General features: G+C 68.1%; 8 protein-coding genes across 8 annotated transcripts; 5 read left to right on the top strand and 3 right to left on the bottom strand.

Annotated features, from left to right (window-relative positions):
- The first annotated feature begins 623 nt into the window (after positions 1-623).
- On the top strand, positions 624-6,487 carry FA09DRAFT_213021 (hypothetical protein). The gene is made up of 3 exons (XM_025739500.1): positions 624-1,775; positions 1,832-1,927; positions 1,984-6,487. Exons 1-3 carry the CDS (start codon positions 729-731, stop codon positions 6,292-6,294), a joined length of 5,454 nt encoding a protein of 1,817 aa, XP_025599896.1. The 5' UTR covers positions 624-728; the 3' UTR covers positions 6,295-6,487.
- Positions 6,488-8,986: 2,499 nt separating this feature from the next.
- FA09DRAFT_324716 (hypothetical protein) lies at positions 8,987-14,645 on the top strand (the record flags this gene model as incomplete). Its single annotated transcript, XM_025741131.1, has 4 exons — positions 8,987-9,871; positions 9,923-13,085; positions 13,138-14,435; positions 14,484-14,645. 4 exons carry the CDS (start codon positions 8,987-8,989, stop codon positions 14,643-14,645), a joined length of 5,508 nt encoding a protein of 1,835 aa, XP_025599895.1.
- A 1,638-nt stretch (positions 14,646-16,283) lies between these two features.
- FA09DRAFT_328419 (DUF833-domain-containing protein) lies at positions 16,284-17,744 on the top strand. Its single transcript, XM_025741766.1, has 2 exons — positions 16,284-16,907; positions 17,006-17,744. The coding sequence occupies exons 1-2, from the start codon at positions 16,339-16,341 to the stop codon at positions 17,274-17,276; spliced, it is 840 nt and encodes a 279-aa protein (XP_025599894.1). The 5' UTR covers positions 16,284-16,338; the 3' UTR covers positions 17,277-17,744.
- On the bottom strand, positions 17,074-20,628 carry FA09DRAFT_328418 (hypothetical protein). The gene is made up of 10 exons (XM_025741765.1): positions 20,310-20,628; positions 20,105-20,235; positions 19,794-20,051; positions 19,676-19,741; positions 19,457-19,628; positions 19,113-19,405; positions 19,039-19,056; positions 18,883-18,987; positions 17,797-18,834; positions 17,074-17,745 (listed from the first exon to the last, which is right to left on the bottom strand). The coding sequence occupies exons 1-10, from the start codon at positions 20,530-20,532 to the stop codon at positions 17,362-17,364; spliced, it is 2,688 nt and encodes an 895-aa protein (XP_025599893.1). The 5' UTR covers positions 20,533-20,628; the 3' UTR covers positions 17,074-17,361.
- A 1,207-nt stretch (positions 20,629-21,835) lies between these two features.
- Positions 21,836-22,333, bottom strand: FA09DRAFT_337128 (hypothetical protein; the record flags this gene model as incomplete). The annotated part of the gene is made up of 1 exon (XM_025743972.1): positions 21,836-22,333. The coding sequence occupies one exon, from the start codon at positions 22,331-22,333 to the stop codon at positions 21,836-21,838; it is 498 nt and encodes a 165-aa protein (XP_025599892.1).
- A 187-nt stretch (positions 22,334-22,520) lies between these two features.
- FA09DRAFT_328417 (alpha/beta-hydrolase) lies at positions 22,521-24,197 on the top strand. Its single transcript, XM_025741764.1, has 7 exons — positions 22,521-23,270; positions 23,320-23,632; positions 23,691-23,747; positions 23,800-23,861; positions 23,915-23,965; positions 24,018-24,044; positions 24,103-24,197. Exons 1-7 carry the CDS (start codon positions 22,998-23,000, stop codon positions 24,169-24,171), a joined length of 852 nt encoding a protein of 283 aa, XP_025599891.1. The 5' UTR covers positions 22,521-22,997; the 3' UTR covers positions 24,172-24,197.
- A 183-nt stretch (positions 24,198-24,380) lies between these two features.
- On the top strand, positions 24,381-26,851 carry FA09DRAFT_328415 (peptidyl-prolyl cis-trans isomerase cyp15). Its single transcript, XM_025741763.1, has 9 exons — positions 24,381-24,847; positions 24,944-25,031; positions 25,082-25,187; positions 25,241-25,384; positions 25,438-25,789; positions 25,843-25,955; positions 26,007-26,125; positions 26,184-26,590; positions 26,649-26,851. Exons 1-9 carry the CDS (start codon positions 24,388-24,390, stop codon positions 26,819-26,821), a joined length of 1,962 nt encoding a protein of 653 aa, XP_025599890.1. The 5' UTR covers positions 24,381-24,387; the 3' UTR covers positions 26,822-26,851.
- On the bottom strand, positions 26,824-27,593 carry FA09DRAFT_328413 (hypothetical protein). The gene is made up of 3 exons (XM_025741762.1): positions 27,454-27,593; positions 27,020-27,397; positions 26,824-26,965 (listed from the first exon to the last, which is right to left on the bottom strand). Exons 1-3 carry the CDS (start codon positions 27,579-27,581, stop codon positions 26,857-26,859), a joined length of 615 nt encoding a protein of 204 aa, XP_025599889.1. The 5' UTR covers positions 27,582-27,593; the 3' UTR covers positions 26,824-26,856.
- Between the last annotated feature and the right edge of the window lie 79 nt (positions 27,594-27,672).

Below are 27,672 nucleotides of genomic sequence, written 5' to 3'. Positions count from 1 at the left end.
CATCCGAGCAGTCGGCGCTGCGACATGCAGCGGCATGCAGCACGCAACTCGTGCAGCTGCGGCTGGGGTGCAGCGAAGGCAGCGTGGCAGAGGCGCTGTCCAGCCCACAGGCCTGTCTGCCCTCTGCGGTGCTCTGCGCCGGCGCGATGCTGGCGCTGCGCTCTGCAGGTGTCGCGAGGCGCGCCCGCATCCGCCTACCGCTGCACGCTGGCCAGCGCGCAGCAGCACACCCTCCTCGAGGCGTGGCCGCGCGCGCGTGCCTGTTGCGGCTTGCTTGCCGCGGCGCTGTTGAGAGCGTCTCGGACCTCGCCGCGCAGCGCGCCGTGCCGCCGTGCGGCTGCGCTCTGCACCCCTCACTTCCTCATCCCGTCCTCGTCACTGCACCTCTCGCCTCCGCCCCGGTTCCCGGCTCTGCTCCCCCTTGCCCCGCCGTCACTCGCCTCACGTCTCCGGCAAGCTCTCTCTTGCACACCCCTGCGGCGCAGCTGCCGGCGCGCACTCGCCGTCCCGCTCCGCATCGCCGCCACCGCGCGTCCTTCGTCCCGCTCGCGACCCTGGTGCGCGGACCACACACCGCGACACGACTGCTGCCTCGTCCACGCGCATCGGCTGCCACAGCCTCGGTCGCAAGCTGCATCCTGGCCGCGTGAGCCCCGCGCTCTGCTGTCCAGTGCACAGCTCGTGAGCCGCCGCTGCCGCTGCCGCTCCGCATAGGCGCGTTGCCGCACATGGACAAGTCCAGTGGCCGCGACTCAGAGCGCACTGCATCTTCGACTCCCACCCCGCCGCATGCCGCAGCGATGAGCGGCGCCCCGGCGCGCTCCGGCGCCGAGCCGCGCACGCCGCCCGTGCCGTCGGGCAGCTCCAAGCTGGGCTCCATCTCGGCGGACTCGCCCGTGGCGCGCCCGCCGCACCAGCGCAGCGAGGGGTCACCTCGCCCGACGCTGGGCCCGCGCGCCCAGACCGCATTCGTGGCTAGCAGCAGCGCGCGCTCGCGCCTCGCCAGTGCCGAGGAGCGGCGGGGTGCGCCGTCGGACAGCATCGGCACGATCCTGTCGTCTGCTTCGCGGCGCGCCAGCACCGCCGTTGTGCGGGACCCGAGCAGCAGCTCGGCCAGCAGCGACGAGGCGGGCATCGCCGTCGTCACCGCCACCAGCCCGCGCTCGCCCGGCGCCGTGTCCTCGAGCGGCTCGGCCTCGGCCGGCTTCATCTACCCGATCAAGAGCGCAGTGTCGGTGAAGCCATCCACAGGCGACGTAGGCATGGCCTCTCCGCGTGGCCGGACCAACACCTCTGGCTCGTCGGACAAGCGGCACTCGCAGAGCTCCAACGAGGACCAGGATGTCGGATCGGCGTCGGCCGCGGCCATGCGCCGCGTCAGCTCTGACCCGTCGCAGGCTGGCGCCGGCGGCTCGCCGCTCGAGCCCGAAGAGGAGATTTCGGGCTACTTCGGCAAGATGCACCCGCGCGGCGCGTCGCTGGCCTCGATGTCCGACTCGCACGAGTCTGAGCGGCCTCGCAGCTCCGCCAGCGTCGGCGACGGGCCCTGCACTCCAGGCTCCGGCCGTCTCGGGCCCAAGAGCAGCGAGACGGTCAGCTCGGCCTCGGAGTGGGACACGCGCAGCGCGCTGGCGTCCAAGGAGGAGGCGGCACTGGAGCGAGACAGGGAGCGCCTTGAGCAGATGACGCAGACGCGCTTCCGGCACGTCGAGACGGCTGACGGCCACATGGTGGTCACTGGCCGCGACAATGAGCTCACGCGCTGCGAAGACGAGGTGAGTGCGCGGACGGCACGCACACGGAGACACCACGCGCTGACCGCCTTTCGCAGCCAATTCACATCCCGGGTGCAGTCCAGGGCTTTGGCTGCATGGTGGTGGTGCGCGAGGACGACGATGGCAACCTTGTGGTGCGCCAGGCATCCGAAGTGAGTGCCCTGCGTGCAAGATGTGGTGCGCGAAGCACAAAGCTGACACGGCGCAGAACACGACGGAGCTGCTCGGCCTCTCGCCAGCCTACCTCTTCAAGCTCACCTCGTTCCTCGACTGCCTCGACGACGAACAAGCAGACCTGCTGTGGGAGACGATCGAGTCGCTGGAGGACTCGGAGCACGACGTCAGCGAGGTCGCGCCACGCATCTTCCAGCTGACCGGCTGGGGCCAGCCGGGCGCCGGCGCCGGACACGCACGTGCTCGGCGGCAGTGGCAGTCCTGGTGTGCGCTGCATCGGCCAGTGCTCAATGCCGGCGCGATCGTCGACGGCCCGCCGATGACGATTCTAGAGTTCGAGCCGCTGGATGACCAGGTTAACCCGCTCTCTCCGCCAGTCTCGCGGCCCAAGGCCGAGCAGCGTCGCAGCGGCATGCGTGAGCGCAACAATGGCAGCAGCACTGCCGGAGAAAGCAAGGGCAGCAAGGGCAGCAAGGGCAGCAAGGACAGCAACGGCGGCGGCAGCGGCGGCACTGTCGGGCGTGCGCGCGGGCCCGACGAGTTCTCGGGCAGCACGCTCGAGGCGCCCGAAGAGGAAGGCACTCCCGCCAATTCGCCCACAGGCGGCGAGGGCAGGAGCACCAGCAGCGTGGCCACGCCACGGTCATCGTCGCCTCGGCCGATGATCACCACGATCGACTCGGACGGCCTCACAGTGACAGGCACAGCAGAGCATGTGCCGCTCGACACGGACGCAGGGCCAGGTGGCCTCGAGGGCGAGGCATTTGTGCCCAGCCACGAGGCGTTCCTTGAGTCGACAGAGTCCACGTCTCGCCCGATCAGGGCACTGCACCGCATGCACAGCGACCAGGACGGCAGCTCACGACGCCGGCCGCGGCCGACGCGCGGCTCGCGTGGCGCAGGCCCCGGCCTGGCGAACCGCGGCGAGGGCACCGGTGGCGGGGGTCCGCAGATGCTGGACATGTTCGGCGTGCTCTCGCAGGTCAACGAGCAACTTTCGGCGCAGTCGGACCTCAATGGCTTCCTCAAGGTCGTCGTGTCGATCATCCGCGAGGTCACCGGCTTCGGTCGTGTGATGGTGTACCAGTTCGACGAGGCGTGGAACGGCCAGGTGGTGTGCGAGCTCGTCGACTGGCAGGAGACGCACGACCTGTACCGCGGCCTGCACTTTCCGGCCACCGACATTCCGAAGCAGGCGCGCGACCTGTACCTCATCAACAAGGTGCGCCTCCTCTACGATCGCGACCAGCCGTCGGCGCGTATGGTCTGCCGCACGCAGGAGGATCTCGCACATCCCGTCGACATGACGCACTCGTTCCTGCGCGCCATGAGCCCGATCCACATCAAGTACCTCGCCAACATGGGCGTGCGCGCGAGCATGTCCATCTCGATCGTCGCCTTTGACCAGCTGTGGGGTCTCATTGCGCTGCACACGTACGGCTCGCACGGCAAGCGTGTCGCGTTCCCGATGCGGCAGCTCTGCCGCCTCATCGGCGAGAGCGTGTCGCGCAACATCGAGCGGCTGAGCTACACGCGGCGCCTGTCGGCGCGCAAGCTCATCAACACGCTGCCGACGGACCAGAACCCGAGCGGCTACATCATCTCGAACGCCGAGGACCTGCTCAAGCTCTTCGACGCCGACTTTGGCGTCATCGCCATCGGCAACGAGGCCAAGATCCTCGGCCCGCTGAGCGCCAGCCAGGAGGTGCTCGGCTGCACCGAGTACCTGCGGATCAAGAAGTTCCAGCGCGTCATCGTCTCGCAGGACGTCAGCAAGGACTTTCCCGACATGGTGCTGCCCAAGGGCCTCGAGGTCATTGCCGGCATCCTGCTCGTGCCGCTCTCGAACTCGGGCATCGACTTCATTGCCTTCCTGCGCAAGGCGCAGACGCGCTCGGTGAACTGGGCCGGCAAGCCGTTCAAGGAGGGCAAGGAGAACTCGGCGGTGCTCGAGCCGCGCAAGAGCTTCAAGATTTGGTCTGAGACGGTGACGGGCACGTGCCGCGCGTGGAAGGACGAGGAGCTCGAGACGGCCGGCGTGCTGTGCCTCGTGTACGGCAAGTTCATCTCCGTCTGGCGGCAGCGCGAGCAGGCGATGCAGTACAACCAGCTCAACAAGCTGCTTCTCTCCAACGCGAGCCACGAGGTGCGCACGCCGCTCAACCACATCATCAACTACCTCGAGATGGCGCTCGACGGCAATCTCGACGAGGACACGCGCGACCACCTGTCCAAGTCGCACATGGCGTCCAAGAGCCTGCTCTTTGTCATCAACGACCTGCTCGACCTGACGCGCCAGGAGCAGGGCAACAAGCTCTTCCTGCAGGAGCCCTTCGACCTGGCCGCCACCGTGCGCGAGGCCGTCGAGATGCACCAGTGGGAGGCGAAGCGGCGCAAGATCGACTTTAGCGTCGACACGCAGCCTGAGACGTGCATGGTGCTCGGCGACAAGAACCGCATCCGCTCGATCCTCATCAACACGGTCACCAACTCGGTCAAGCACACGAGCGAGGGCCACATTCACGTCGAGATGCGCAAGCGCGCCAGCATGGAGCTCTCCGAGCTGCCCGAGGACTGCGACATGGAGATCGAGCTCGTCGTCTCGGACTCGGGCACGGGCATCCCGCGCGAGAAGCTTGAGAGCATCTTTCGCGAGTTTGAGCAGGTCGAGTCGGTCATTGCCGAGCCCAAGCTCTCGCAGGACGGCAAGCCCGAAGAGCGGTCGGCCACCGAGGACCTCGAGCTCGGCGCGACGGCCGACGCCGCGGCAGCGCAGGAGTCGGGCAGCGCGCTGGGTCTTGGCCTGGCCGTGGTGGCGCGCATCGTGCGCAACCTCGGCGGCCAGCTGCGTGTCGACTCGACCGTGGGCGAGGGATCGCGGTTCACATACTTCCTGCCCTTCCGCTCCGCCGATCATCTGCAAGGCGTGTCCGAGCCACAGCGTGGCGGCGGCTCCAGCCAGGGCGGCTCCGGCACGTCGATGCGGCGCTCCAACTCGCTCGGCAGCGACGGCAGCCAGGCGTCCAGCAACAAGAGCGAGATCAACTCGCTCGTCGAAGCCATCTCTGCCAGCCATCTCGACTCGCACAACAGCGACGGCGCCCAAGCGGGACCGGACTCGGCGCGGGGCAAGGAGCCCGGCGGGCGCAAGAACGCCGGCATGGTGGGCTCGCTCTCGTCGTCGGCCGGCCGCTCTCGACCGGACCTGCAGCGCATGCAGTCCAGCGCCGACAGCAGTGGCAGCCGGCCGATTGCGGGCTCGTCCATTCCGCTGCGCTCGGTGAAGATTGACCCGCACGAGCTGGACTCGCTGCCGCAGTCGCCCCGCCAGGCGGACAGCAGGCGACAGCACGGCGAGCGGCGGTCATCAAGAGAGCACGATCGCCGGCGCAGCGGCGTCACGCGCAACACTGCGGAGGCCACTGGCGGCACCGCGGGCCCGTCAGCATCGCCCACGGTGCACGCGCAGGACCACGAGCCCACTGCGCACACGCAGAACGTGGAAGGTCCCACTGTCACTGCGGCGCCCGACTCTCCGTCGTCCGGCCTGGCGCAGACCTCGAGGCGTGAGCCGCCGCCTGGCCGCGTCAACGTCAAGGCTGTCAACCGAGACGCGGCGGCCAGTGGCCATATGAACAACGACTCCGGCTCGGATGCGACGCCGCCTGACGGCCGCTCGCCAGGCAGTGCCAGCGGCGGAGCGCGGCATTCCGGCGCACGCAGTCGGCGCCTCGCAGCTGCACAAAAGGCGCGCACCTCTCCTGCCGTCACGCCCGCGGCGCCGCCGCAGAAGCTCGCCCCGCTGCGCGTGCTCGTGGTTGAGGACGACCCGATCAACCGTGCCATCCTGGCCAAGCGACTCGGCAAGGACAACCACACCGTGCTGCTAGCTGTGAACGGCGAGGAGGGCGTGCGGGTCTTTGAGGAGCAGGGCGACTCTATCGACGTCGTCCTCATGGACCTGCAGATGCCGATCTGCAACGGGCAGGACGCATGCGTGCGCATTCGCGAGGCGGAGCGCAAGCGCACCGACTCGCGCACTCTCGCCGGGCGCCCTGCCGCGCACATCCTCAACGGCTGCATCCCGATCCTGGCCGTCTCGGCGACGCTGAGCTACGACATGCGCGAGGAGATTGCCGAGCTCGGCTTCGACGGCTGGCTGCTGAAGCCGATCGACTTTAAGCGCCTGCACTCGCTGCTCAAGTCGCTCACACACCCGGAGCACCGCCAGACGGAGCAGTGGAAGCCTGGGCACGCCTGGGAGAAGGGCGGCTGGCTCTCGGTGCCTCCGTCGCGCGCCCAAGACGACGACGGCGGCGACGAGGCCGGCAGCCCGGCTGCATGAGCCTCCGCCTTGCTGCGAACGCGCGCGGCAGGCCCTTCTGCTCCCTCGTCTCGACGAGCTCTCTCCCTCTCCGGCCGTCATTCTTAGGCCGCATTCCTGCTTCTACTCAAGCACCCAAACACACCTTCAGGCGACACTCAGGCGCCGCTTCCGATTTCGCCAAGCGCTTGCCGCATCATCCCCCCGTGCCTCGACCGCACAGCCATCCATCTCCAAGACTCCCACGTGCTCCTGCATTTTCCCGATCTCCAGCCTCTCCCTCTCTCACCGGATCCGCATCCTCGGCCCTGTCACTCGCACCCATACACACGCCCGTCTGCCAGTTGCTCAGCGCCGCTCTCTCTCCCTCATAGCCTCCCGTTCTCCTGCTTTCCTCCGCGGGTGCCTACACGCGCGCCTCGGTGCACACACTCGCCGGCGCCTCTCCGCACAGACGGCCAGCTCCGCCGCTTGTCCCTCGACCTTGCTCAGCCTGCTCCTCGGGCGGCGCGCAAAGAGAATCAAATAATCTGCCACATGCGAAGTGCGAAGGCGGGCCGAATGAGGAGTGCAGTGGAAGTCGCCGACTGCTGTCTGTCCCGCACTGATCGCCGAAGCGCCGGACATCGGACGGACGGCATGACTCGCCACGCGGCCTGGCAGAGTCATCTGACCGAGCTCGGACGGCAGCACCGCAGCCGTTCGCTCGGTCAGGAAGAAGCTCGGCCATGACGCAGGTCCCAGCCGTAGCGGCTCGGAGGCACATCGGCTGGCGGCGACGCTGCGGCACGCTGCGCTGCTGCGCCGTGCTCACCATCGCGACCGCAGGTTTATCCGTCGCTGCCTTATCGCCTCGAGCGCGTGGCCGATAGCGGCCAGCTCGGCCGGGCACCTCGGCCACGACCGCAGCAAGGGCAAGGCCAACCGAGATGCCCGAGCTGGTGCCAGAACAGCGGTACTCTGCCCAGCTGTGAATGCCTCGCGGGCGGCGTGAATGTCCCGGCAGACGCAGCGGTCGCCGCAGCGTGGGCCTCCGACGCCTCGTCGTGGCCATGCCGCACGCCCTCGACTCTGACTCCGACGCTGCTGGCGATCTGCGGCCGCTGTGCCTGCTGCAGCCACGTGCCACCGGGCTGCAAGCAAGGCGCATCTCAGCAGCAGGAGAGAGCAGCGGAGCGCCGGGCTCGTCGTCTGGCCCGAGAGTCGCCGTGTGCAGGACACGAGGCGCTCGCCGCTGCCTTGCCGGCCGGCGGCACCGGCGAGGCCTGCACGGCTCTGCCGCAGCGAGGCCTGACTGGCGGGCAGAAGGGGCCGGCACTCCGGCCCAGACTGGCAAAGCTTGGGCCAGCGGGCGGCGATGGGCGGCCTTTCTGAGCTGCTGCGGACGAGCCGGCGGCAGGACGAGGCGGAACGTCGCAGCGAGAAGAAGCGCCGCGGCCTGCTCGACGCCGTCGATAGGCTCGCAACTCCAACCTTGCTTCCGCGCTGCAGATGTTGCGACGAGGTGAAGCCGAGGCAGCCTTGGCCGAGGTTGCCAGCGAGCCCTCGGTGGGTGCCTCCTTGCCGCAGTCGCGATAGACGGACGTGCTCCTGAGGGGAAAGGAGCCGCGGCTGCGGCGCGGCGGGCACCTTTCGCGTTTTCCAGCTTGGCCGGCGTGCGAAAGCGGCGGCGGTGCGCCTCCGCGGGCGGCGGACCGAGGTGCGGCCAAGGCGGCTGCCTGCATGCCGCACGCAGAGGCGCCGCGACGCCGCAGCTCGCTGCAGCCCGAGCCTCGTCTTCTCACGCCTCTGCGCTGCATTTCTCAGCGCTGCGATCGCGGCGGCGCGGCACGCAGGCGCTCCGACTGCGCCGCCGTGCAGGGCGGAGCAACAGGCGCTGCGGTGCGCCTCTCCTGCGCTCCAGCTCGAGGGGCCGGCGTCAGGGCGCGCCCGGGTCCCACGCCGCATCCCGGCCGGCCTCCTCTGCCGCAACTTTTGCGTCCTCTCACCATCTCACCACCACCCTCACACTCTCTCTGCTCTGGACTCCGGACTCTTGCTGCCGCTGCACCTCTCTGCGCCCCTTCATCGCCGGCCCGCAGCTCCTCGCTCCTCGCGGACCGCGCCGCTGTGCACCCTGCCGGCCCTCCACTCGTCTGGACCCAAGCGCCAGCTAGGCGCTGCGCCGCCTCTCGCACACCGCCATCACCCTCGGTGCCGCACCTCCTGTGCGCATCGCTCTCGCTTCGCCCCTTGCCAGCACAGCGCTTGCAGCAGGAGCAACAGCTCGCCGTCGCGAGAGCCTGGTCTGCGCGCACGCCTTCACTCGCAACCGCGCACGAGCTCCTCTTCGCCCTGTGGCGCGCGCTCCCGACGCAGGTACCGCATTTGCACGCCTGCTCATAGGTCGTTACTGCAAGGGCAAGCCACTCGGCGCCGCCTTATCGTACGTGTGCTCACGTCAGCAGCAGCAGCAGCGTCTCTTCTGGTTGGAGGGTTCGCGACCTTGCAAAGGGCCGTCTTCACGCTTTGCGCCGGGAGGCATTCGCCAGAGCGAGGCGCGGACCCCTGTACCTGCGCTGGGCCATCAGCCCCCTGAGCCCTGCTGCTCGGGTAACGCGCGCCGCCGGCGGGTCACGTAGAGCGACGCACTCTCGCTTCGCGCTCAGGAGGGCTCCTACCGGCCCCAGGGTGTGCTCCGTTCGCTCTGCCGGGTGGCTAAAGATTCCGCACCATGCCGGCGCTCATCAATGACCTGGCGCTGCCTGCGCCGAGCGCCACACCGCCGAATCAACCACGACCATCCTCATCACGCCATCTCTCGACTCCTGCGCGCTCGCAGTCGAGGTCGCCCTCGCCCTTTCTGCGCGCCTCTTCCTCAGGGCGCATGCAGCCACACTCCCCTGCCGATCCTGGGCCGTCGCGCAGTGCCGGATCGACGAACATGACGCCAGCGCTGGGCGACTTTACGCCTATCAGCAGCATGGGCAGCCCCGTGCGCCGCGACGATACGCCACGGGCATCTGCTCGCGGACGCAGCGGCACAGGAGCTACGCCTGCGGACGAAGAGCTGGCGGCGATGCTCGGCCGCAGTCCCGCAGCCGCATCGCTTAAAGCTGCGTCCAGCCGGCCGTCCTCGCGCAACCCATCTCCATCCCGCCCGCCGCACCCTTCCAAACGCTCCTCGCTCCCGGCCGCTTCCGTCCTCGGCGGCATTGGACTTGGGCTCGACTCTGGCCCGCGACCCACGTCAGCACGCAAAGAGTCCTCGCGGCGTGGACCTGCTGCCACGCCGGCTGCTGCGTCTGATCCCAGCGGATCACCCGCCACCCCGACTGGCACGCCGGCTCCGCGTGCGCCTCAGCAAGCCAGCGACTCAACACCCCGGCAAGGCGCCGCCGCTACTGCAGCACGGCCTGCGATGCCTCGTCAGCGCACCGAAGCCGACGAGCGCGCACGCGCAGCTGCGCGCGAGGCGGAGCGCTTGGACTGGGAGCGCACGCGCGGCGCGGGCAGCGATGTCATGAAGCTCAAGGAGGAGGGCGGCGAGCGCGAGGGCGAGTGGCAGGAGTCGGACGTGCTGCCGACGCTGGAGCAGTGCGAGAGCTACCGCAGCGAGGTGAGTCGATGCGAACAGCCGAGCCTTTGGCCCATGCTGACACTGCTGCAGCCGGTCGAGGTACCCAGCGCAGACGTCTTGCTGTCGTGCGGCGTGTCGGACTACACGGTGCTGCCGCGCATCCTCGGGCGTGGCAAGTTCTCCACCGTGTTCATGGCATCCAAGAACGGCGAGCTCTCGGCAATCAAGCACACGGCGCTGTTCCCGCACCACCAGCTCATCTCGACGCGCCTGCTGCGCGAGCCGACGCTGCTGGCCGAGCTGCCGCCGCACCCGAACCTCGTCGCCGTGCAGGAGACTGTGCGCACGCCCGGCCACTTCTACCTCGTCGAGGAGTACCTCGGCGGCTATGTCACGCTCGAGGCGCTCGTCGGCCAGCTCAGCCAGGCACCGGCCGATGCGCCTGCAACGCTGCCGTTCGATGTGGCCTCGTGCGTGCTCGACCAGCTCATCAGCGCGGTGCAGGCGATCCACGTGCCGCTGCAGATCTGCCACCGCGACATCAAGCCCGAGAATATCCTCGTGCACCCCGACTCGCTGCAGCTCAAGCTCCTCGACTTTGGCCTGGCGACGCACTACAGCAAGAGCGAGCCGAAGCTGAGCACGTGCTGCGGCAGCCCAGCCTTCCACTGTCCTGAGATCGTGCGCGCGCTGGCGAGCCCGCCCGGCGCAGTGTCGTACTGGGGCCCCGAGGTCGATGCCTGGACGGTCGGCGTCACGATGCTGCGCTGCCTGACCGGCGCTCGCTTCCCTCTCGGCTCTTCGCACTCGAGTCTCCGGAGCATGGCCATTCGTGCGCAGCGCGCGGTGGCGACCATTGCGGACCCTGCGCTGCGCGAGCGTGTCGGCGCACTGCTCGACATGGACGGCACACGGCGCATGCGCCGCTTCAGCGAGATGGCCGCAGCCAACGAGACGCAGCACGGCGAGGCCAACCGCGGCAACAAGGCGTTCAAGAGCACGACGTTCATTCCCGTCGAGCCGACGCACACGATGAAGCTGCCTGTCCTCGTTGGGCCTGCTGCCGAGCGCGCAGTCGTATCGCCGGGCGCGATGACACCAGGTCAGAGCCGCCATGCGACGCCGCAGGGCTCACGCGCCGGCAGCCCGATTGCGACGCCACGTCCCGAGCCCTACACGGAGCCGTCGTCACCGGGTGCTCCGGCGCCGATCGTGCTGCTCAACCCGACGATGCAGCCGCCGCAGCGCCTGCTCAGCTTCATGAAGTACTGCTTCCGCTGCGCAGGCATCCTTTACCACGCCTGGCCCGATCCGCCAGTCGGCGGCGGCGACGGGTACTGGCAGAGAGCGCTGTCTGAGTCGGTGGGCGAGCTGCCACTCGCGTCGCCCACGACGCCGCTCTTCCCAGTCTTTGGCACCGCAGAGCGGCCCGACGGATACGCGCATGTGCACATCTTCGAGTGCGTCATCGAGTTGCCGGAGGAGCAGCCGCCGGAGGAGAGCGGCTTCAGCCTCGTGCAGAGCATCATGGCTGCCTTTGGACGGCGGCCCACGAACAAGCGCAGCCTGTCGACGCCGGCCAAGCCGCGCGTGACGGAGCGGGATGCTGCGAAGGCGCCGGGTACGCCCACTGCGGCGCGTGCGACACCCGGAGCCAGCGGCAAGGAAGGCGAGATTCGTTGCTTGCGCTTCTATGTCATCGCCCGCTTTCCGAAGCTGCCGTCCGGCGGCATGGGCGCTGTCAGCCGGCCGCCCTTTTCGCGCCAGGCGTCGCAGGCCACCTTTGGGCGCCGCTCTCGTGCGAGCTCCGCTGCGGGCTCTGCTGCTGCGGCCGGCGGGCTGCCGAGCGCGCCGGCCTCTGGCAACTCGAGTGGAACCGAGTCGCCGACGGCACGCAAGGTCAGCCTAGACGTCGATGACGCCGGACACCCGCGCGACGGCACGCCTAGAGGCACGCGCGATGCGACGCCCAAGGGCGTGCGCGACGGGTCAAGGGCGCGGAGCGGCATCCTGCGATCCGTTTCGTCTCCGCATCTACTTCCTGCAGACGCCGAGCTGAGCATCGAGACGCAAGTGGCGCTGCCTCCGGCAACTGGCCGCTCGCCGTCATCGTCGCGCGCTGCTTCCCGCACTCGCAAGGCCAGCCGCGCGTCGCGATCCCGCAAGTCCAAGGTCTTCATCCAGGTCACCGACGAGCGCGCCGTGGAGTTTGTGCGCAAGGCGCTCAGCGTCGGCGGCACGAGCGAGACTTCGGACGCCGACGAGCCAGACGAGCTCGCTTCGCTGCTGCGCGAGGCCGGCGAGCCAGGCAACCCACAGCGCAGCGACCAGACGCGCCGACGGCCGGGCGCCGCGAACCGCTCGCGCAGCAGAGCCTCCATCGCCACTCTGACGAGTCAGGATCCCGCGACGCCAACGGCGTCCAGGCCCGGGACGGTGCGCTCGCCCAGCCTCGCCGGCTTTCCCTTTCCCACGCGGGACGACGAGCAGGAAAGTCGCGGACGGCGGGGCCGCGATGCGGCCAATGGTCCGCGCGGCGGGCGCGCCCCGAGCATGCTCAGCAGCACGACGCTGCACGAGGAGGCCGTCACGCCGCGCGACGATCTGCGCCAGACGCTCGACGTGCTCGCTGCATCGCTGCGTCCGCTGACGCGGAGTAGCGACATGCCTCTGCGGCAGGGCAGCGCGAGCTCAGGCTCGTCGGCGGCAGCCTCTCCCGGCGAAGCGCACAGCTCGGAGCCTTCGCCCGCGCTCTCCGCGGGTGGTGTGTCGAGCGCCAGTCCGTCTCCCGCCCCCTCTCCAGGAGACACGCCCAGCTCGGAGGCTTCGTCGAACGCCGGTCGATCTAGCGACGGCGCCTATCAGCAGGTGCGCACGCTGCTCGCCGGGCTGTCTCAGCGCCTCGCTGCAGCGGAGCAGAGCGGCGCCTCTGCGCTGGAGGACATGATCTCGCCCGTCGTCTTTGCGCTCTTCTCGTCGCTCTCGCCGGCGCTCGGACTCGAGGACCGCGAAGTTGCCGATCTGCCGCGTGTGTCGTCTGCCGTGGCGGAAGACACGACGCTCAGCGGCCTCGCGAGCAGCGCGCTGCAAGTGGTGGCGCGCCACGCCAGCCCTCGCGAGCTGTACATTGCCGCACAGGAGCGTCTAGAGATGCTGGCGGACCAGAGCCGGCGCGATGGGGGTGCAGTCGCCCGTGGCGGCATTTGGTGTGCTGCGCTAGAGGTTGCCGGGATCGTTTCGTTCCTCGCCGCCGGTGAGTACCACGGCGAATGAGCGATGTGCATCGCTGACCTTCCCACCCACAGTCATCCCGCGCATCCGCACGCAGAAGCCGCACAACTTTGTCGACCCGCTGCTCTCGCTGCTGCCGCGCGTGCTGCGCAGCACCGTGGCAGACACGGGCTCTGGCGGCACGACGCGCACCGAGGCAGCCGTCGCCATCATGACGGCCGTCTGCCGGCTCACGTCGCAAGCGGCGCAGTGGGAGAAGACGGCGCTGGGCAGCGGCAAGGCCGGCGATGCTGCCACGCCGCAGAAGAGCCCGTCGGACAGCCTGCTCGCGCTGCTGTTCACCTGCCTCATTCTCCTCGCCGACGATCTGCCGACGCACGACCACGCAGCGCCGCAGCACACGCTCGCCGAGCTGCACTTCCGCGCCGCGCAGCCGCAATTTGTGCTGCCCGGCGACGCTCCTCGCGTGTCCGACGAGCTGCGCGTGCAGTCGGGCAGCGCGCGCATCAACGCCGCCGAGGTGTGGACTGCGCTCGAAGAGGCGCGCCGCACGCTGGAGCTCGACCTCGAGGTGCTTGCCTTTGCAAAGCAGCCGCCTACGCTCGACGCCGCCGAGGACGACCGCCGCAGCTCGACGGTCAGCCTTGGCGCATACCTGCTGCTCGTCCAGCTCGAGGCGCGCGCACCACGCGCGCCGTGCGCAGCCGAGCAAGCAGAGCTGCGCCTTCGCGAGTCGCTGCCGCTCGTGCACGCATGCCTTGGCACTGGCGCCTCGGGTGCTGTCGCCGGTCCTTCCAAGACTGGCTCGCCCGAGCTCTCGCCGAGCGCGGCGCGGCCCGTCTCGCTCCTCGCCGACTCTGCGCAGCTGTGGCTGATGTGGTGCCTCGAGGCGCTCGACGGGCGGCAGCTCGGCGACGAGCTGCTGCTGCCGCTCGTGCACGCCGTCTCGGCACACGCCGCGCTCAGCCCGCGCCCCACTGCGCGCCACATCAGCTTCCGTCTGCTGCGCCGGCTCATCGCCAGCGCGCCCTCGGACGCTGGACTGGACCTCGTACGCGACCTCGTCGGCGAGTCGCCGTATCCCCAGCTGCGCGTCGCGGTGCTCGGTCTCGTCCGCGAGCTCGCCGAGGAGCATCTCGATGGGAAGGCAAGTGCGGGCGGCTCTGATCTCGCTCCCGGCGAGGCACCCAAGCCGCACGCATTCGCCTCGCCTCGACTGCTCGCCGCGCTCCAGCCGATCGTCTTTGTCCTGCCCGACGCCGAGCACGCCGGAGCGCAGCCGCCCGCTGCGTACCTCTCTGACCACGCCGCGTGGCTCATCGAGGCGTGCAACCTGCTCTACTTTTTGCTCCTGCGCGACGCCGCAAACCAGGTGAGTGTGTTGTGCATGTGCGTCTTGCCCTTCTGACACGCCGCGCAGACGTCCATCCGCAGCCCCGACGTCGCTTCGGCCGTCGCCGCATCCCTTGTCGCGCCACTCCGCACTCTTCTCGCCGGCGCCGGCGAGCCTGCCGAGCCCGCCGTCGCCACGCAGATCCACTGTGTGCAGCTTGCTCTCGAGCGGGTCGAGCGTGCACTGTAATGCGATTTTCCTCACCGTGAAGGGCCACAGCGCCGAACGAGTTGTGAGAGGCAGTGCGTGAAGGGCGATATTCCACGCATGGATACGCCGTGTCGAGTCGGAGGGGTGCGACGCCTCGAGCGGTTAGGGTGTGCGGCGCGATGCGAGAGACCGACCTCCGGCTGTTGCCCCAGCGCAGACGGACCGGACCTGCAGCATCTGAGCGCAGTGGTCCGACGCAGTCGCTGGGCCCAGGCTAGCGATGCATGAGCTGACGAGTAGAGCGATCAGCGAAGATGGTCTTGATCTGGCCGTCAGCAGGGCTGAGCGCGGGTAACGCGGCCAGTTGACCCTCAGGTGCGAGCCAGGCCCGCCTGGGAGAAGACGCGTGCAGCAAGTACACGAACCGCTCAGCGACGTACTTCTTGCAGGTCAGCAAGGGCATGTTCAGCGGCTCGTACAAGGAGCTGAGCTGAGCCACCTCGAGCCTTTAATGCATAACGCGCGCGGCCGACGCGGCGGCGCGGACGCGTCTCGACTGGGAGCTGCGAGGGGGTGGCTCTGATGGAGCACCGCGCTTCCTCCGTCAGGCTTGCTTCGATCACTCTGAAACTCGGCAGAGAGATCGAGAAGGAGCACTGGAGCATAACGACCGTCAAAAGGAGGCGTCAGCTCCGACACCGGCGAGATCGGCACCGTGTGGCGAGAGGCCGCTCTGGGAGGGTTGGGGAAGGCCTGCGGGGCTCTGTGTGGCCTAAAATGAGCAAAAATAAAACCCCAAGCGGGAGTTGAACCCACGACTTCTGCCATCACCAAGCTTAGCCAGGCAAAAACGCCAACAAGCATAAATCGGAAAGCAACACTCTGACGACTGAGTTATTGGGGCAGGTGTGTTTGCACACAACCCATTGGGCGACAGGAACGCAGGCCATGGTGCAGCAAGAAAGCAGGAGTCTTCTGGAAGGTGAGGCTCTGACTGCAACAGCCGTAGAGGCTTGCAGAGGCGGTGCTGCCATTCAGAGCCTGCCTGTCATGCTTCTTCTTCCTTGTGTGCAGCCTGTCTGCACTGACAGTCCTGCCTGTGCTCCCCACTGCATTGGCAAGGGCCCATGCTGCGTTGCAGGGCTGTGCAGAGGCAGATGCCCCTGTGCACTGGTGCATCAGCTTGTAGGCCTCCTCTGAGCCCAGCTGATGCTGCCCACACTGTGCAACCCACAGCTAGAGTAGCTCTCTGTGCACATGCAGCACTGCCTAGCAGCTGCATGTTTGCTGCAGTCTGCAGCCCACACGCTGGCTGCCTCTGTGCACTGCTGTGCTCAACTGCCTGCACTGGGTCAGCACTGTGACACAATGCTGGCCGCTTCTCTGCAACCAGGCATTCTGCCTAGCAGCTTGCGCCCTTGTTCTGGCATGCATGCAACACCCTAGTGGCATGAGCAGGCAGATGCATCCATGCACATGCTTGTCTCACTTATCAAGCAGGAGACACTCAGCTTGCTCTGCTCATTACCATGGCTGGTAGCCTGGCTGGGAGGAGCAGGCAGCAGCAGGCTCAGGCAAGTCAAATCTTCCAAGTCTAGAGTCTCGGAGTCTGAGTCTGTAGTGTTCAGTCTGCAACACGTGAAGGCGCGCGTTGCATGTTGCGTCCTCACCTCCACATCCCGCCCGTCACGGCACCGGCCCCTTCTCCCCGACGCGCGTCCGCTAGGCCAGCATGTGCATCGTCTTCGTCTGCACCTCCTCGCCGCGCTACTCGCTCGTCGTCGCCTCGAACCGCGACGAGTTCCTCGGGCGTCCGACGGCGGCGCTGGCGTGGCAGGACGGGGCGCGCGAGCCGTTCGTGGCCGGGCGCGACCTCAGCGCCGGCGGCACATGGCTCGGCATCACGCGCAGCGGCCGCTGGGGCGTGCTGACGAACTTCACGGAGCCGGCGTCGGCGGCAGGCACGACGGTGCGGTCGCGCGGCGAGCTCGTCAGCGACTGGCTCGCCAGTGACGCCAGCGTCGCGGCTCATGCGACCGGCGTGCGCCCCGGCGAGTACGCCGGCTTCAGCGTGCTGCTAGGCGACGCCGCCGCGCCCGAGACGCCGGCCACAGTGTGGTACGTCAGCAACCGGGCGGTCAAGCCGTCGCACCGCGTCGAGGCAGAGACATTCGGCCTCAGCAACTCGACGCTGCTCGAGCCGTGGCCAAAGGTCGAGGCCGGACGCGCAGCCTTCTCGCGCGCGCTCGAGGGGGCGGAGGGAGAAGAGGCGCTGATCGACGGATGCTGGAAGGTCTTGAGGTGAGTACTTGCGGGAAAACGGCAGGAGATGGTCATTTGTGATAGCGGCTGTCCGACCAGGGCGCCACCTCACGCCGCCCGTCTGACAGCCTCCCCAGCCCGGCAGAGCCGACGCCACTCGACCGCACGTCGATGCGCTCGTCCATCAGCATCCCACCTACGCGGCTGCCGTCGAAGGATCTCACCAAGGGCGGCGACGAGTGGTACGGCACGCGAGTGAGCACGGTGCTGCTTGTGCGTCGTGCGTCAAGTGAGCTCGAGGCGCCGACGGCACGCATTGTCGAGCGCGACATCTGGATGCTCAACGAGCAAGGCGAGCCGGTCCGCGGCACGGAGAAGCGCGAGGAGGAGTGGACGATTCGGCGGTGAAACCTGCCGACGTTGCGAGCTGCCACTCGGTTATCGCCTCATGACAGCAAGAAGGGCTCTACGCTCCATGACAGCATCTATTCATCTACTCCCGCCGTGCCTGCACAACGAGGACATGCGTCCTGACGCCAGCTGCAAGCGCGGCCTCGGTCGCGGCGCCCAGCGCCCTTCCGATGCGGCGCAGCTCGCCGCGCTGCTCCGTGCGCGGTGCAGCGAGCACCAGTGCGTCCGTCTCCTCGCGAAAGGCGCGTGTGCGCTGCGCAAGCTTGCCGTGCCCGACGAGGAGCAGATCGCCGCGAGACTGGTCCAGCAAGGGAGCCGCAAATGCAAGAGTGTCGCGCACGACGCACGGCGAGGCCGGCAGCGTGACAAATGTGAGCCCATCTGTGCTGTGCGTCAGAGGCCGGTCGGGCACGTCGCAAGGCTGCGCCGGAGCCTCGGGAGCGCCTTGCGCAAAGAGAAAGCGGACCTGATGGGCATGCGTTAGCACAAGCACCGGCCGGCTGGCACGGCCACTCACGTCTTGGCGCTGTGCCGCGGCCTGATACACGGTGCGCAGGTTGACTGTGTCGTGCTCGAAGTCCTCTGCCAGCGCAGCCTCGGCGTGCGGCGCTTGCGGTGCCTGCGGTGGCTCGGCCCCGACCTCGTCGGCCGGGTCTTCTCCGCTGCGCATGTGCACGACGACGGCCTGAGCTCGTCCTGCGGCAGCCATGCGCCGCGCCAGCTGCACGGCAGCGCGGTCGTCTCGGCCTCCGAAGAAGGCAACAACGATCCGCGGCTGCTGCGACGCGGGCATGGCGAGAACGTCCTCGGCGGCGGCGCGAACCTCGCGAGAGATGTGTGCGCCCAGCCGGTGACTGCCGAGCAGCACGCCGCACGCATTGTGCATATCGCGAAGCATGCGGACGGGCAGGTGGTTGGCCTCGGCCTGCGCCCGCGAGCCTTCCTCGTCGAGGCCACGTCCGGCCCACGACATGAGCGTAAGCCCGCGCCCGAGCTCCGAGGTGACTTCGGCGTCGAGGCCGAGACGGGCATGCGCACGCTCGAGCGAGCGCGTCAGCGTCGGGAGCATCTCGTTGTTGGCGACCGTGAACACATCCTTGATGGCGTAAGTCGGACGCTCGTGTTGCGTCTCGTGCGCGATGCGCCGCTGCGCCGACAAGGAGGAGCTGGTGTGCACGCCCTGCAGCTCCGCACAGTGCTTCAGCGCGTCGAGCATCTGGTCACCGTGCTGCGTGTCCGCGGCGAGCACCTGCCGCAGAATGTTGGCAGTCGTGTGCTCCGTCGGCAGCAGGCGGACCAGGTCGAGGGTGACCAGCGCCTGTCCGTCTTGAGCTGCGCAGCCTAGCACGCCCACCAGGCCTAGCAGGCTCTCGACAGCCGCGCTGGGCGACGTGACCGCGGCGACGATGGGAAAGTCGGCGGGCCGGGGCAGCGCGATGCTGGGCTCGTCGCGCATCTTCTCGTTGATGCTGCCTTCGTCGTCATCTCCCTCGGCGCCAGCATGGCGGCCGCCGCTGAGATAGATGAACCGCGAGAGCGGGCGTACGAGCAGCGTCTGGCCGGGTGTCAGCGTCGCAGCACCACGGGCCTCCGCCTCACTCACTGTGCAGATGAACGAGACGAAGAGCATGGCGTACACGCGGTCGGAGATGACGCCGAGGCCGAGGCCGACGTTGAGAATGACGAGCTCGATGATGCCCTTGGATTGCTGCGTGGCGAGAGTCAGCCGAGGCGGATACGGCTGTGTCAGGCCACGCACCATGAGCGACGCCACAAACTGCACGCACGGACATGTCAGCTTCGCTCGCAGCAAGCACTCTCTCCGGCACGCACCATGGACTCGCGCCAGGTGAACCCGGCGACTTTGGTCGCGAGTGTCGTGCTGGCAAACTTGCTGACAAAGGTGCACACGACGAGCAGAATCGTCAGGCCCCACGTCGTGCCATTGTCCAGCAGCTTGAGGTTGACGCTGCCCGCCGCGAGCGCAAAGTAGAGCGGCAGCAGCACGCCCACCGTGATCGTCTCGATCGACTCGGTGACGCGCACAGCCAGGGCGCCGTGCGGCACGCAGATGCCAAAGAGCAGTGCGCCAAGGATCGGGTGCAGCCCGGCAATGACGGTGACGACTGCGCCGCGTGGTCAGTGCGGTCCCTGTCTCTCGAAGTGACAGCACTCACAGCTGGATGCCAGAGAGCCGACAAGCACAAACACAAGCATCCCCGTCGGCACACGGTTCTCCGGCCCGTGCGTCGGGCCGTGCAGGTCGAATGTGGAGTGCCTGATCCATAGAAAGACTAGCGGCCGCACGGCGAACCACAGCACCAGCGCCAGCGCCAGGCCGACCAGCAGCTGCGAGGGGTCAGCTCCACGCTGCGAGAGCACCCGACATGGCGCACCTGATAGAGCGCGTTGATCTGCTTTCCTCCGCCGGCAAGCGCAGAAGCCAGGGCAAGCAAGATGTACTGCGCAGCGTGAGCTTGACGGTGCCACGACTGGCCTGTTTGCACGACTCACGCCGATGGTGTCGTTGCAGGCGCCCGCAGCAATGGCGACGCTGCCGAGCGTCGTCGAGAGCAGGCGCAGCTCGGCCAGCACGCGCGACAGCACGCTCAGGCTCGTCACGGCCATCGTCGTGCCCACGAAGAGGAAGAAGGTGGAGAACTGCACGCTGCCGTCCGTCTCAATGTCGTACAGCAGCTTGGCGAGCCCGGCGGAGATGCCGAACGGCACAGCCATGCCCGGCAGCGCCACGAGCGCCACCTCCTTGGCGTACTGCGCACGGCATGAGCGTCATACGGTGCTGCAGCGCAGGGCAGCCCACGCACCTTGGCAATCAGATCCGTGTCCGTCTCGAGGCCGACGAGCAGCAGGAACCACACGAGCCCGATGTTGGACATGAGCGTGAGCATGCCCTTAGCCTCGGACGGCAAGATGTTCTCCGTGAAGCCAGGAATGTCTGCGGCCCGAATGTGAGCCAGTGGGGACGGGCGCGTCGCTACACCCGGGCTTCTGCCCGCCGCCCACACTCACTGCCGAGCACCGTTGGCCCGAGACACACGCCGGCCAGCAGCTCGCCGGCGACGCGCGGCTGCCCGGCGGCCTGAAAGGCATGGCCGAGCGCCGTGCAGAGCGCGATGATGATGAGCAGCTGCAGCAGCAGCAGCGCCAGCGTCGCATTTGTGCCCGCCAGCGACAGCGACGCGAGGTCCGGCACGATGGGCGAGGCGCCGTCGGGCAGCAGGCCGTACGGCATGGTGGCGCAGGAGTCAGGATGCAGGCATGGGCAGGAGCAAGGGAACCCAGGCGGCGAGACTGCGACAGCCGGAGCGGGCGGCGAGGCGAATGAAGATGGAGGAGAGAAGAGACGGGGTGAGAGCACGGCGTTGCTCTCTTTTTGAAGGAGTGCCTGCTCTAGCGCGGTGCTCAGGGGCGCGCTCCATGTGGAGAGAGGGCAGCGTGCCGGTGCCGAGGCCGGACCCTGAGCCGCAGCGGCACGGCGTCCTCACAAGCATCCCTCGCCCTCGCACGGTGCGCCGGCACGCCACGGGCGCAGACGCAGCATCAGCGAGCGCAACACATGAACGCCGCAGCGCCGCCGGCTCGCCCACGGCGCCGGCGGCCGCTCGGCATCAGCGCCGCGCGCCCGCCGTTGCTGCAGGGGCTGGCGCGTCGCGTAGCGCCGCCCCCGCACTCCTGCAGGGCGCAACCCAGAGCGCAGGGACAGGCCCAGCACCAGAAGCAGGCTCCCACTCGCTCAGCGCTCGTCACTCGACTCTGTGCTGGCAATGCGCTCAAGACCACGTCGCGTGCTCTTCACGCTCACGGCGACGGCGCTGGGAGCTGACTCCCGCGTGCAGAGTGCGACCGGTCCGAGCATGCATCACCTGGCCAGTCCGTGGCGGACCAAGGACTCTAGTCTACTAGAGTCCGAAGCCGGGGAGGTGCCCCTCCACCTCAGGCGCAGAATCGCAGGCCGCCAGTGCTCGGAACAGCCAGACGATGCCCGACGTCGCAGGTTCCTGCCGCTGGGCGCGGTGGCGCTCGGCAAGGCTGGCAGGTGCGACGCTGCGGCCTGCCTGCTGGGACAGAGGTGCCCGGTTGCCGAGTGCTCGCGCGCGCTAGTCACAGACGAGAGGGCACTCGAAGCGCTGCAATGCCTTCATCCAGCTGAGTTCGGCCAACTCGCGGGGCTCTCTGCAGGGCTGCAGGCCTCAGTGAGGCGCGACAGGCCACTCTATGGCATGACGGGCGCGGGTATGTGTACATGGGCTGCGGAGCGTGAGAAAGAGGACAGATCGGCGAGGCGTAGGAGCTGGCAGCGAGCTTGTTGCGGACCAGTGTGTGCGAGTCGAGGACGAGCGAGTGAAGGGACTCTAGCGTCAAGGTGTGGCGAGTGCGGCGTTCGCAAGCCGAGTGGCGCGAGCGATCGGGTGGCGGAGCCGACACTGATCTACACAGACGCTGACCGAGGCGCGCGCGCTCAGGCGCGTGGCGCAAGACGGCAGCGGCAGGGAGCGGCTGTAGCAGCGCTGAAGAGACTGCGGGGGCGCAGGGCCCTATCGCTGGCCGGACCACCACTCCTTGGCGCCCTGGCCTACGCGCAGCAGCAGCACCTGACTGTGCGCGCCGTGCTTGCCGTGGCTGCGGTGGTCGCGCTGTGCGCGCTCGGCGGCGTCGACGATGGCGGCGGCGACGAGGTTGAGCAGGATCCAGATGAGGAGCGCCCAGAAGAAGGCGGCGAGGAAGCGGCGGCCGGCGCGCGGCTGGCGGCGCGGCGGCCCGCTGGCGACGAGGCCGCCGGCGGGGCCGCGGCCAGGCACGGCGCCGGGCGGCATGATGATGATGCGTGCCGTGTGAGAGGCGGCGTACGGCACGCTGCCGTAGCCGATGGGCGCGTGCGGCAGCGTGTGGCCGGGTGCGGCGCTCGAGGAGGAGGATGCGTGGCCTTGTGGCGGCGCCGAGGCGGCCATGGTGGCCTCGTACGACGGCGCCGGCTCGTCGGTGGGCGGCGCGCCGTCGGCGGGCAGCGTGGGCTTCTTGGCGTCGATGGCCATGGTGTGCGGCGGTGGAGTGCGTGAGCTGGTGGAGGAGGGAAGGCAAGCAGCAGGCGGCGTCACGCCTCGCCGTGGCGTGCGCAGCGCGCAGCGAGCGTCATGCGGCGTGGCTGCGCAGACCTCGTGGGAACACGCCACGAGAGCCGCGGATGTGCTCCCGCCAGGCTTAGCGCCGTGCCATGCCATCCCCTGGCCGAGGTGGGCAGCGCATGCCTCCGAGCATGCCTGCTGTAGGGCGAGAGCATGCCCTCGCTGGTGTCGAGCATCGTGCTTCACATGCTGCGGCAGATTGCAAGGACTCGCAGCTCATTCACATCCGCAAGTCGCAAGGCCGCGCAGACTCCGAGGCCACGGCGCCTGTAGGGCAGCGTGAGTACGTCGCCATCCACGAGCATTCGATTTGACGAAGCCCGAGGCCGGTTTTGCTGCTGTTAAGGCGCGAGGGCCTTCCTGCCCTCCGGACCTGCCAGCTCCAACCGCTGAAGGTCAAGGCGCACGACCACGGCTGGGCCAGGCCGATGCCGATATAAGTCGCACCGACAGCACACAGGGGCAACCCCCGCAGCGTGCCTGGATCGTGCCCAAAAGCGGGGCATCCGCAGCACAGCATCTCCTGTTTGCGAGAGGAGCCTCGCAACACGTTGTCTCACCTCCATTCTGCGAGATGCAGCTGCTCCTCCTGGCGCTCGTGCCGCTGGCCCTGGCGGCGCCACTGCTGCAGCGCGACAGCCCGGCGCCGACTGCGGCGTCAGCAGCAACGCTGGAGATCTACGCGGCCCCCGCCGGCTTCTCGCGCGATGCGTACTGCACCAACCTCGCCGTCGGCTCAAAAGTCGGCGACGACGGCCAGGTGCTGTGGCTCACCGGCGACGGACGGAAGACGCAGCGCGTGTACGTAGCGCGCTCGCCGAGCCGCGGCATCGTCGTGGCACACCAGGTGAGAAGCGCAGCAAGCTAGGCAGCGCCCGCACTGACGACGCTGCCAGGGCACCAACACCTCCTCGCTCTTCTCGCTGCTCAACGACGGCGACTTCATCCGCGACGCGCGCGATACGCGGCTCGACTTCCTCGGCAGCGACGCCAGCGTCTCGGGCGGCTTCCAGGACGCCTGGCTCGACACGGCCGACGCCGTCCTGGCGCAGGTGCGCGCGGCACTGCTCACCTACCCTGGCAGCCGCGTGCTCGTGACGGGCCACTCGCTCGGCGCCAGCATCTCGTTGCTCGATGCTGCTTACTTGCGGCACGAGACGGGCGCAGAGATCGACACGGTGCTCTTCGGACTGCCGCGCTCCGGCAACGGTGAGGCCCGGTCTGAGCGCTCGCTGCAGCTGAGCTGAGGCACCCTCACCGCGCACAGACGCATTCGCAGACGGCATCGACGCTATCCTGCCGGCGCAACGCCATCTCTCGCACTGTGCGTGCTGCTCACTTACGGTCTCGCTGCGCTGAAACCGACGGCTCCACAGACCGCGACCCCATCCCGCACCTGCCCGGCAAGAGCTTCGGCTACCAGGCGCCGTCCGGCGAGGTGCGCCCGGGCGTGCTTTTCCCTTAGCCTGCCCGCTCACTGGCGCCCCACAGGTGTGGCTAGACGACAGCGGCAACTACGGCGTCGACTGCGGCGGCCAGGAGGTGCGCATGATCGGGCGTGCAGCGCAGCACTGGCTGACCTCTGCTGCCGCAGAACGACAAGTGCTCGAACAGCGTGCATGTGAGCGCCTGCGCTCGCCTCGCCTGACGGCGGCGTTCAGCTGATGCCCGCCGCGCAGTTCTATCAGTACGACCGCGATGACCACAAGGGCCCCTACGTGGGCGTGACGATGGGCTGTGGCGCGTGATATGTATTTGTGGATGCGATAGAGTGTGCGAGCAGGTGTGCCGAGCGGTGGTGCATGTGGTCGTAAGGCACGCCGCGCGACGTGCCGTGGCTGCTGTAAGGCTGCCGCGCGCGCGGCGGCGCGCGCCGGATCTTCTTGGCCGTGGCGCGAGCGTCGCCTGCGCGCGCCGCGTGCGTCTGCCTTCCTTCCTCCACACCTCACCCCATCGCAGCACACATGGGCAAGCGTGCTGCCTCTGCCTCGGCGTCGCCGTCGTCGCGCTCGCCGTCGCGCTCCGCCTCGCCCGAGCGTGCGCCCGGCGTCGTCGTCGCTGTCGATGCCGACGACGCTGCGCCCGCCGCCGGCGCGGCCTCCGCGCGCAAGCGGCGCCGCACGCTGCCGTACGAGGCCCTCTACCTCGCCGGCCTGCCCGACGCCTCGCGCTACTACAAGTCGCTCATGCACCGCGACACGCTTAGCTTCGTCACCCTCACGCCGCACTCGCACTTTCTCGTTACCGCCTCGGCCGACGGGCACGTCAAGTTCTGGAAGAAGCAGGAGGTCGGCATCGAGTTTGTCAAGCACTACAAGGCGCACACGGCGCCCATCACGGCCGTGGCGTGCAGCGCAGATGGCGCGCTGTATGCCAGTGTGGGCAAGGACGGCAGCGCAAAGGTGTTTGATGTGGCCAACTTCGGTGAGCATGCGTGTGGAGGCAGGAAGCAGCTGGTGGAGGCCTGCAGGAGCGACGCTGGCCCTCGCTGTGCAGCCTCATGCTGACCTTCGTGCGCAGACCTCATCAACATGCTCACGCTGGGCTACACGCCAAGGGCATGTGCATGGGTGCACAAGGGCGGCCGGGCGGGCTCGGTGCTGGCCATGTGAGTGCTGCCGTCTGCAGCCATTGCCGCTAGACTGACGCGGGGCACAGTGCAGAGGAGGGCTCGAACGTCATCCGCTTCTACGACGGGCGGGGCGACGGCACGCCGACGGCGGTAGTCGACTCGGTGCACCGCGCGCCTGTGCATCTGCTGGCCGTGAGTGCTGCCGCGGTTGCGCTTCGTCTGTCCCTGCCTGACTGTCGCCGCAGTACAACCAGGTGTATGACACGATCGTGTCGGCCGACATCTCGGGCATGGTCGAGTACTGGAGCCCGCGGGAGCCGTACGAGCTGCCGAAGGGCAACGGTCTATGGGAGTACAAGAGTCAGACAGACCTCTTCGACTTCAAGAAGGTGAGACGCGCCAGCTCTTCCTGCGCTGGCCAGCGCTCACAGCTGCCCCCTAGTCGAAGTCGGTGCCGGCGACTTTGACCTTCTCGCCGGACTACCAGCGCTTCAACACGACGTCGCCATCAGATCGGCAGATCCGCGTCTTCAACTTCGCGACGGGCAAGCTGCTGCGCAAGTACGACGAGTCGCTGAAGAGCATCCAGGAGATGCAGAGCAACGGCGCAGCCGCGACGAAGCTCGACGACATGGAGTTTGGGCGGCGGCTGGCGCTCGAGCGCGACATTGACGCGAGTGCCGACGGTGCGGTGGGCGACGCGGTGCGCAGTGCCGGCGGCGCCATGACGGCCAACGCCGTCTTCGACGAGAGCGGCAACTTCCTGCTGTACGGCAGCATGCTCGGCATCAAAGGTGCGTCCTGCGGCGGAGCGGGCGAAACCCAATGCTGACGTGCCGCGCTGCAGTCCTGAACATCGTGACCAACAAGGTCGCAATGCTTCTCGGCAAGGACGAGACAATCCGCTTCCTCAACGTGTCGATCTTCCAGGGCGCCGCAAAGCGGACAGTCAAGAGCATCGTGCGTGCCAGTCTTGCTGCTCGCGTGATGCCGCTGACCTTTCTCCTGCAGGCTCTTGCCGCGTCCGAGAACCCGCTGGCGCAAGAGAAGGACACGCTCGATCCGACACTCTTCTGCACTGCCTACAAGCGCGCACGATTCTACCTGTTTACCAAGCAGGAGCCAGAAAGGTCAGTCCTCTCGCTAGCCATAGCGACGCATGCCTGTCTGACACTTCCTGCTTCACAGCGATCCGCGGTCACGCAATGGAGCCGAGCGCGATGTCTTCAACGAGAAGCCAACGCGTGAGGAGCAGACTATCGCCTCGGCGGCGCCCGGCGCCAAGCTGCGGTCAAAGGTGGCCTCGACAGCCGTGCTGCACACCACGATGGGCGACATCCACCTGCGGCTCTTTGCGGACCAGGTGTCTAAGACCGTGGAGAACTTTGTGGGCCTGGCACGCAAGGGCTACTACGACAACGTGCTCTTCCACCGCGTCATTCCCAAGTTCATGCTGCAGACGGGCGACCCGCTCGGCGACGGCACGGGCGGCGAGAGTCTGTGGGGACGGGAGTTTGAGGACGAGTTCAAGAAGGAGCTGCGGCACGACCGCCCGTACACGTTGAGCATGGCCAATGCAGGCCCGAACACCAACGGTGCGTCGCAGTGCTGGCCGCTGCCATGTGCTTCTGCTGACGCACTCCCAATCCGCAGGCAGTCAATTCTTCATCACCACCGTGCCGACGCCGTGGCTGGACAACAAGCACACCGTCTTTGGGCGCTGCGTCGCGGGCCTGGACGTGGTGCACGCCATCGAGAACGTGCGCTGCGACAAGTCGGACCGGCCACGCGAGGACATCAAGATTCTCAACGTCACCATCGCATGAGGCTGCGCAATGTATCATTCTTCACCTCCGCTTGCTCAGCGCACCTGCTTGCACAGCACACGCCCCTGCCACGGCAGACCGGGGCCGTGCTTGCCGTCCACGCGAAATGCCGCGCCGGCGGTGAAGCCCTGCTGTTCGTAGAAGCTGCGGCGATGCGTCAGTGTCTAGAAGGTAGATGGGGACGACGTCGGCACGCACCGCACCAGCCGGCCGCCATTGCCCTCCCAGCAATCGGAGTAAAGCGAGTCTGCGCCGCAGTCGCGGGCTTCTTGCATGGCACGGGCGATCAGAGCAGCGCCAGCGCCTTGCGCCTCGACGCCCGTCCTCCGATCAGTGATGAGGAACTTCATGAAGAGCGACTGATGACCCTCAGGCAGCAGCGACGCGACGTAGCTGGGCGGCTCCGCGATGAGGCAGAGCGCGCCGGTCCGCGTGCCGCTGGCCGAAAGCGAGATGAAGATTCTTGTCCAGCCCGCGGGCAGCGGAAGCCTGCCGCCTTGATGTTGAGCCGAGACGTCTCCTGACCGCTGCACGTCCTTCGTCATGCTGACCACTACGTCGGGCTTGGCGCTGAAGCTGCAGTTGACGCAGCGTCAGCGGTCGTGCTCAGCCTCCTCGCACGGGCAACCCACGGCACGCTACCCCACTGTGCCTCGCTCCCGATCGATGCGAGGAATGGCAGGGCGGAGTCAAACGCCGCAAGGATGAAGGCGGCATCCTCCTGCGATGACAACGCGAGCCTGATCTTGACGTCGGCCATGGCCGCTTGTGGTGGTGAGAAGCAAGTCGCGGCGCGCGCGGCACGGCGTGCGCGTTCACACGACGCGGCACTCAGCACCGCACCTGGGCAG

Source organism: Tilletiopsis washingtonensis, assembly GCF_003144115.1.
Source record: "Tilletiopsis washingtonensis strain MCA 4186 unplaced genomic scaffold FA09scaffold_5, whole genome shotgun sequence".
Lineage (NCBI taxonomy): Eukaryota > Fungi > Basidiomycota > Exobasidiomycetes > Entylomatales > Tilletiopsis > Tilletiopsis washingtonensis.
The sequence above is the reverse complement of the archived record's forward strand: the minus strand, read 5'-3'. Positions and strand labels throughout refer to the sequence as shown.

Excerpts from the sequence above, each read along its gene's own strand:
- FA09DRAFT_213021 (XM_025739500.1), top strand. The coding sequence starts at position 729 with ATGGACAAGTCCAGTGGCCGCGACTCAGAGCGCACTGCATCTTCGACT. Across the intron at positions 1,776-1,831 it reads TCACGCGCTGCGAAGACGAG|CCAATTCACATCCCGGGTGC; the intron begins GTGAGTGCGCGG and ends CGCCTTTCGCAG. Across the intron at positions 1,928-1,983 it reads TGGTGCGCCAGGCATCCGAA|AACACGACGGAGCTGCTCGG; the intron begins GTGAGTGCCCTG and ends GACACGGCGCAG.
- FA09DRAFT_328419 (XM_025741766.1), top strand. The coding sequence starts at position 16,339 with ATGTGCATCGTCTTCGTCTGCACCTCCTCGCCGCGCTACTCGCTCGTC. Across the intron at positions 16,908-17,005 it reads GGATGCTGGAAGGTCTTGAG|CCCGGCAGAGCCGACGCCAC; the intron begins GTGAGTACTTGC and ends CAGCCTCCCCAG.
- FA09DRAFT_328418 (XM_025741765.1), bottom strand. The coding sequence starts at position 20,532 with ATGCCGTACGGCCTGCTGCCCGACGGCGCCTCGCCCATCGTGCCGGAC. Across the intron at positions 19,406-19,456 it reads CGGCTCTCTGGCATCCAGCT|TCGTCACCGTCATTGCCGGG; the intron begins GTGAGTGCTGTC and ends CACGCGGCGCAG. Across the intron at positions 18,835-18,882 it reads TCGTCTCGTTCATCTGCACA|ACGCTGCTCGTACGCCCGCT; the intron begins GTGAGTGAGGCG and ends ACACCCGGCCAG.
- FA09DRAFT_328417 (XM_025741764.1), top strand. The coding sequence starts at position 22,998 with ATGCAGCTGCTCCTCCTGGCGCTCGTGCCGCTGGCCCTGGCGGCGCCA. Across the intron at positions 23,748-23,799 it reads GCAACGCCATCTCTCGCACT|ACCGCGACCCCATCCCGCAC; the intron begins GTGCGTGCTGCT and ends ACGGCTCCACAG. Across the intron at positions 23,862-23,914 it reads ACCAGGCGCCGTCCGGCGAG|GTGTGGCTAGACGACAGCGG; the intron begins GTGCGCCCGGGC and ends GGCGCCCCACAG.
- FA09DRAFT_328415 (XM_025741763.1), top strand. The coding sequence starts at position 24,388 with ATGGGCAAGCGTGCTGCCTCTGCCTCGGCGTCGCCGTCGTCGCGCTCG. Across the intron at positions 26,126-26,183 it reads ACCAAGCAGGAGCCAGAAAG|CGATCCGCGGTCACGCAATG; the intron begins GTCAGTCCTCTC and ends CCTGCTTCACAG. Across the intron at positions 26,591-26,648 it reads TGCAGGCCCGAACACCAACG|GCAGTCAATTCTTCATCACC; the intron begins GTGCGTCGCAGT and ends CCCAATCCGCAG.
- FA09DRAFT_328413 (XM_025741762.1), bottom strand. The coding sequence starts at position 27,581 with ATGGCCGACGTCAAGATCAGGCTCGCGTTGTCATCGCAGGAGGATGCC. Across the intron at positions 27,398-27,453 it reads GCACAGTGGGGTAGCGTGCC|CTTCAGCGCCAAGCCCGACG; the intron begins GTGGGTTGCCCG and ends CGTCAACTGCAG. Across the intron at positions 26,966-27,019 it reads AATGGCGGCCGGCTGGTGCG|CTTCTACGAACAGCAGGGCT; the intron begins GTGCGTGCCGAC and ends GCATCGCCGCAG.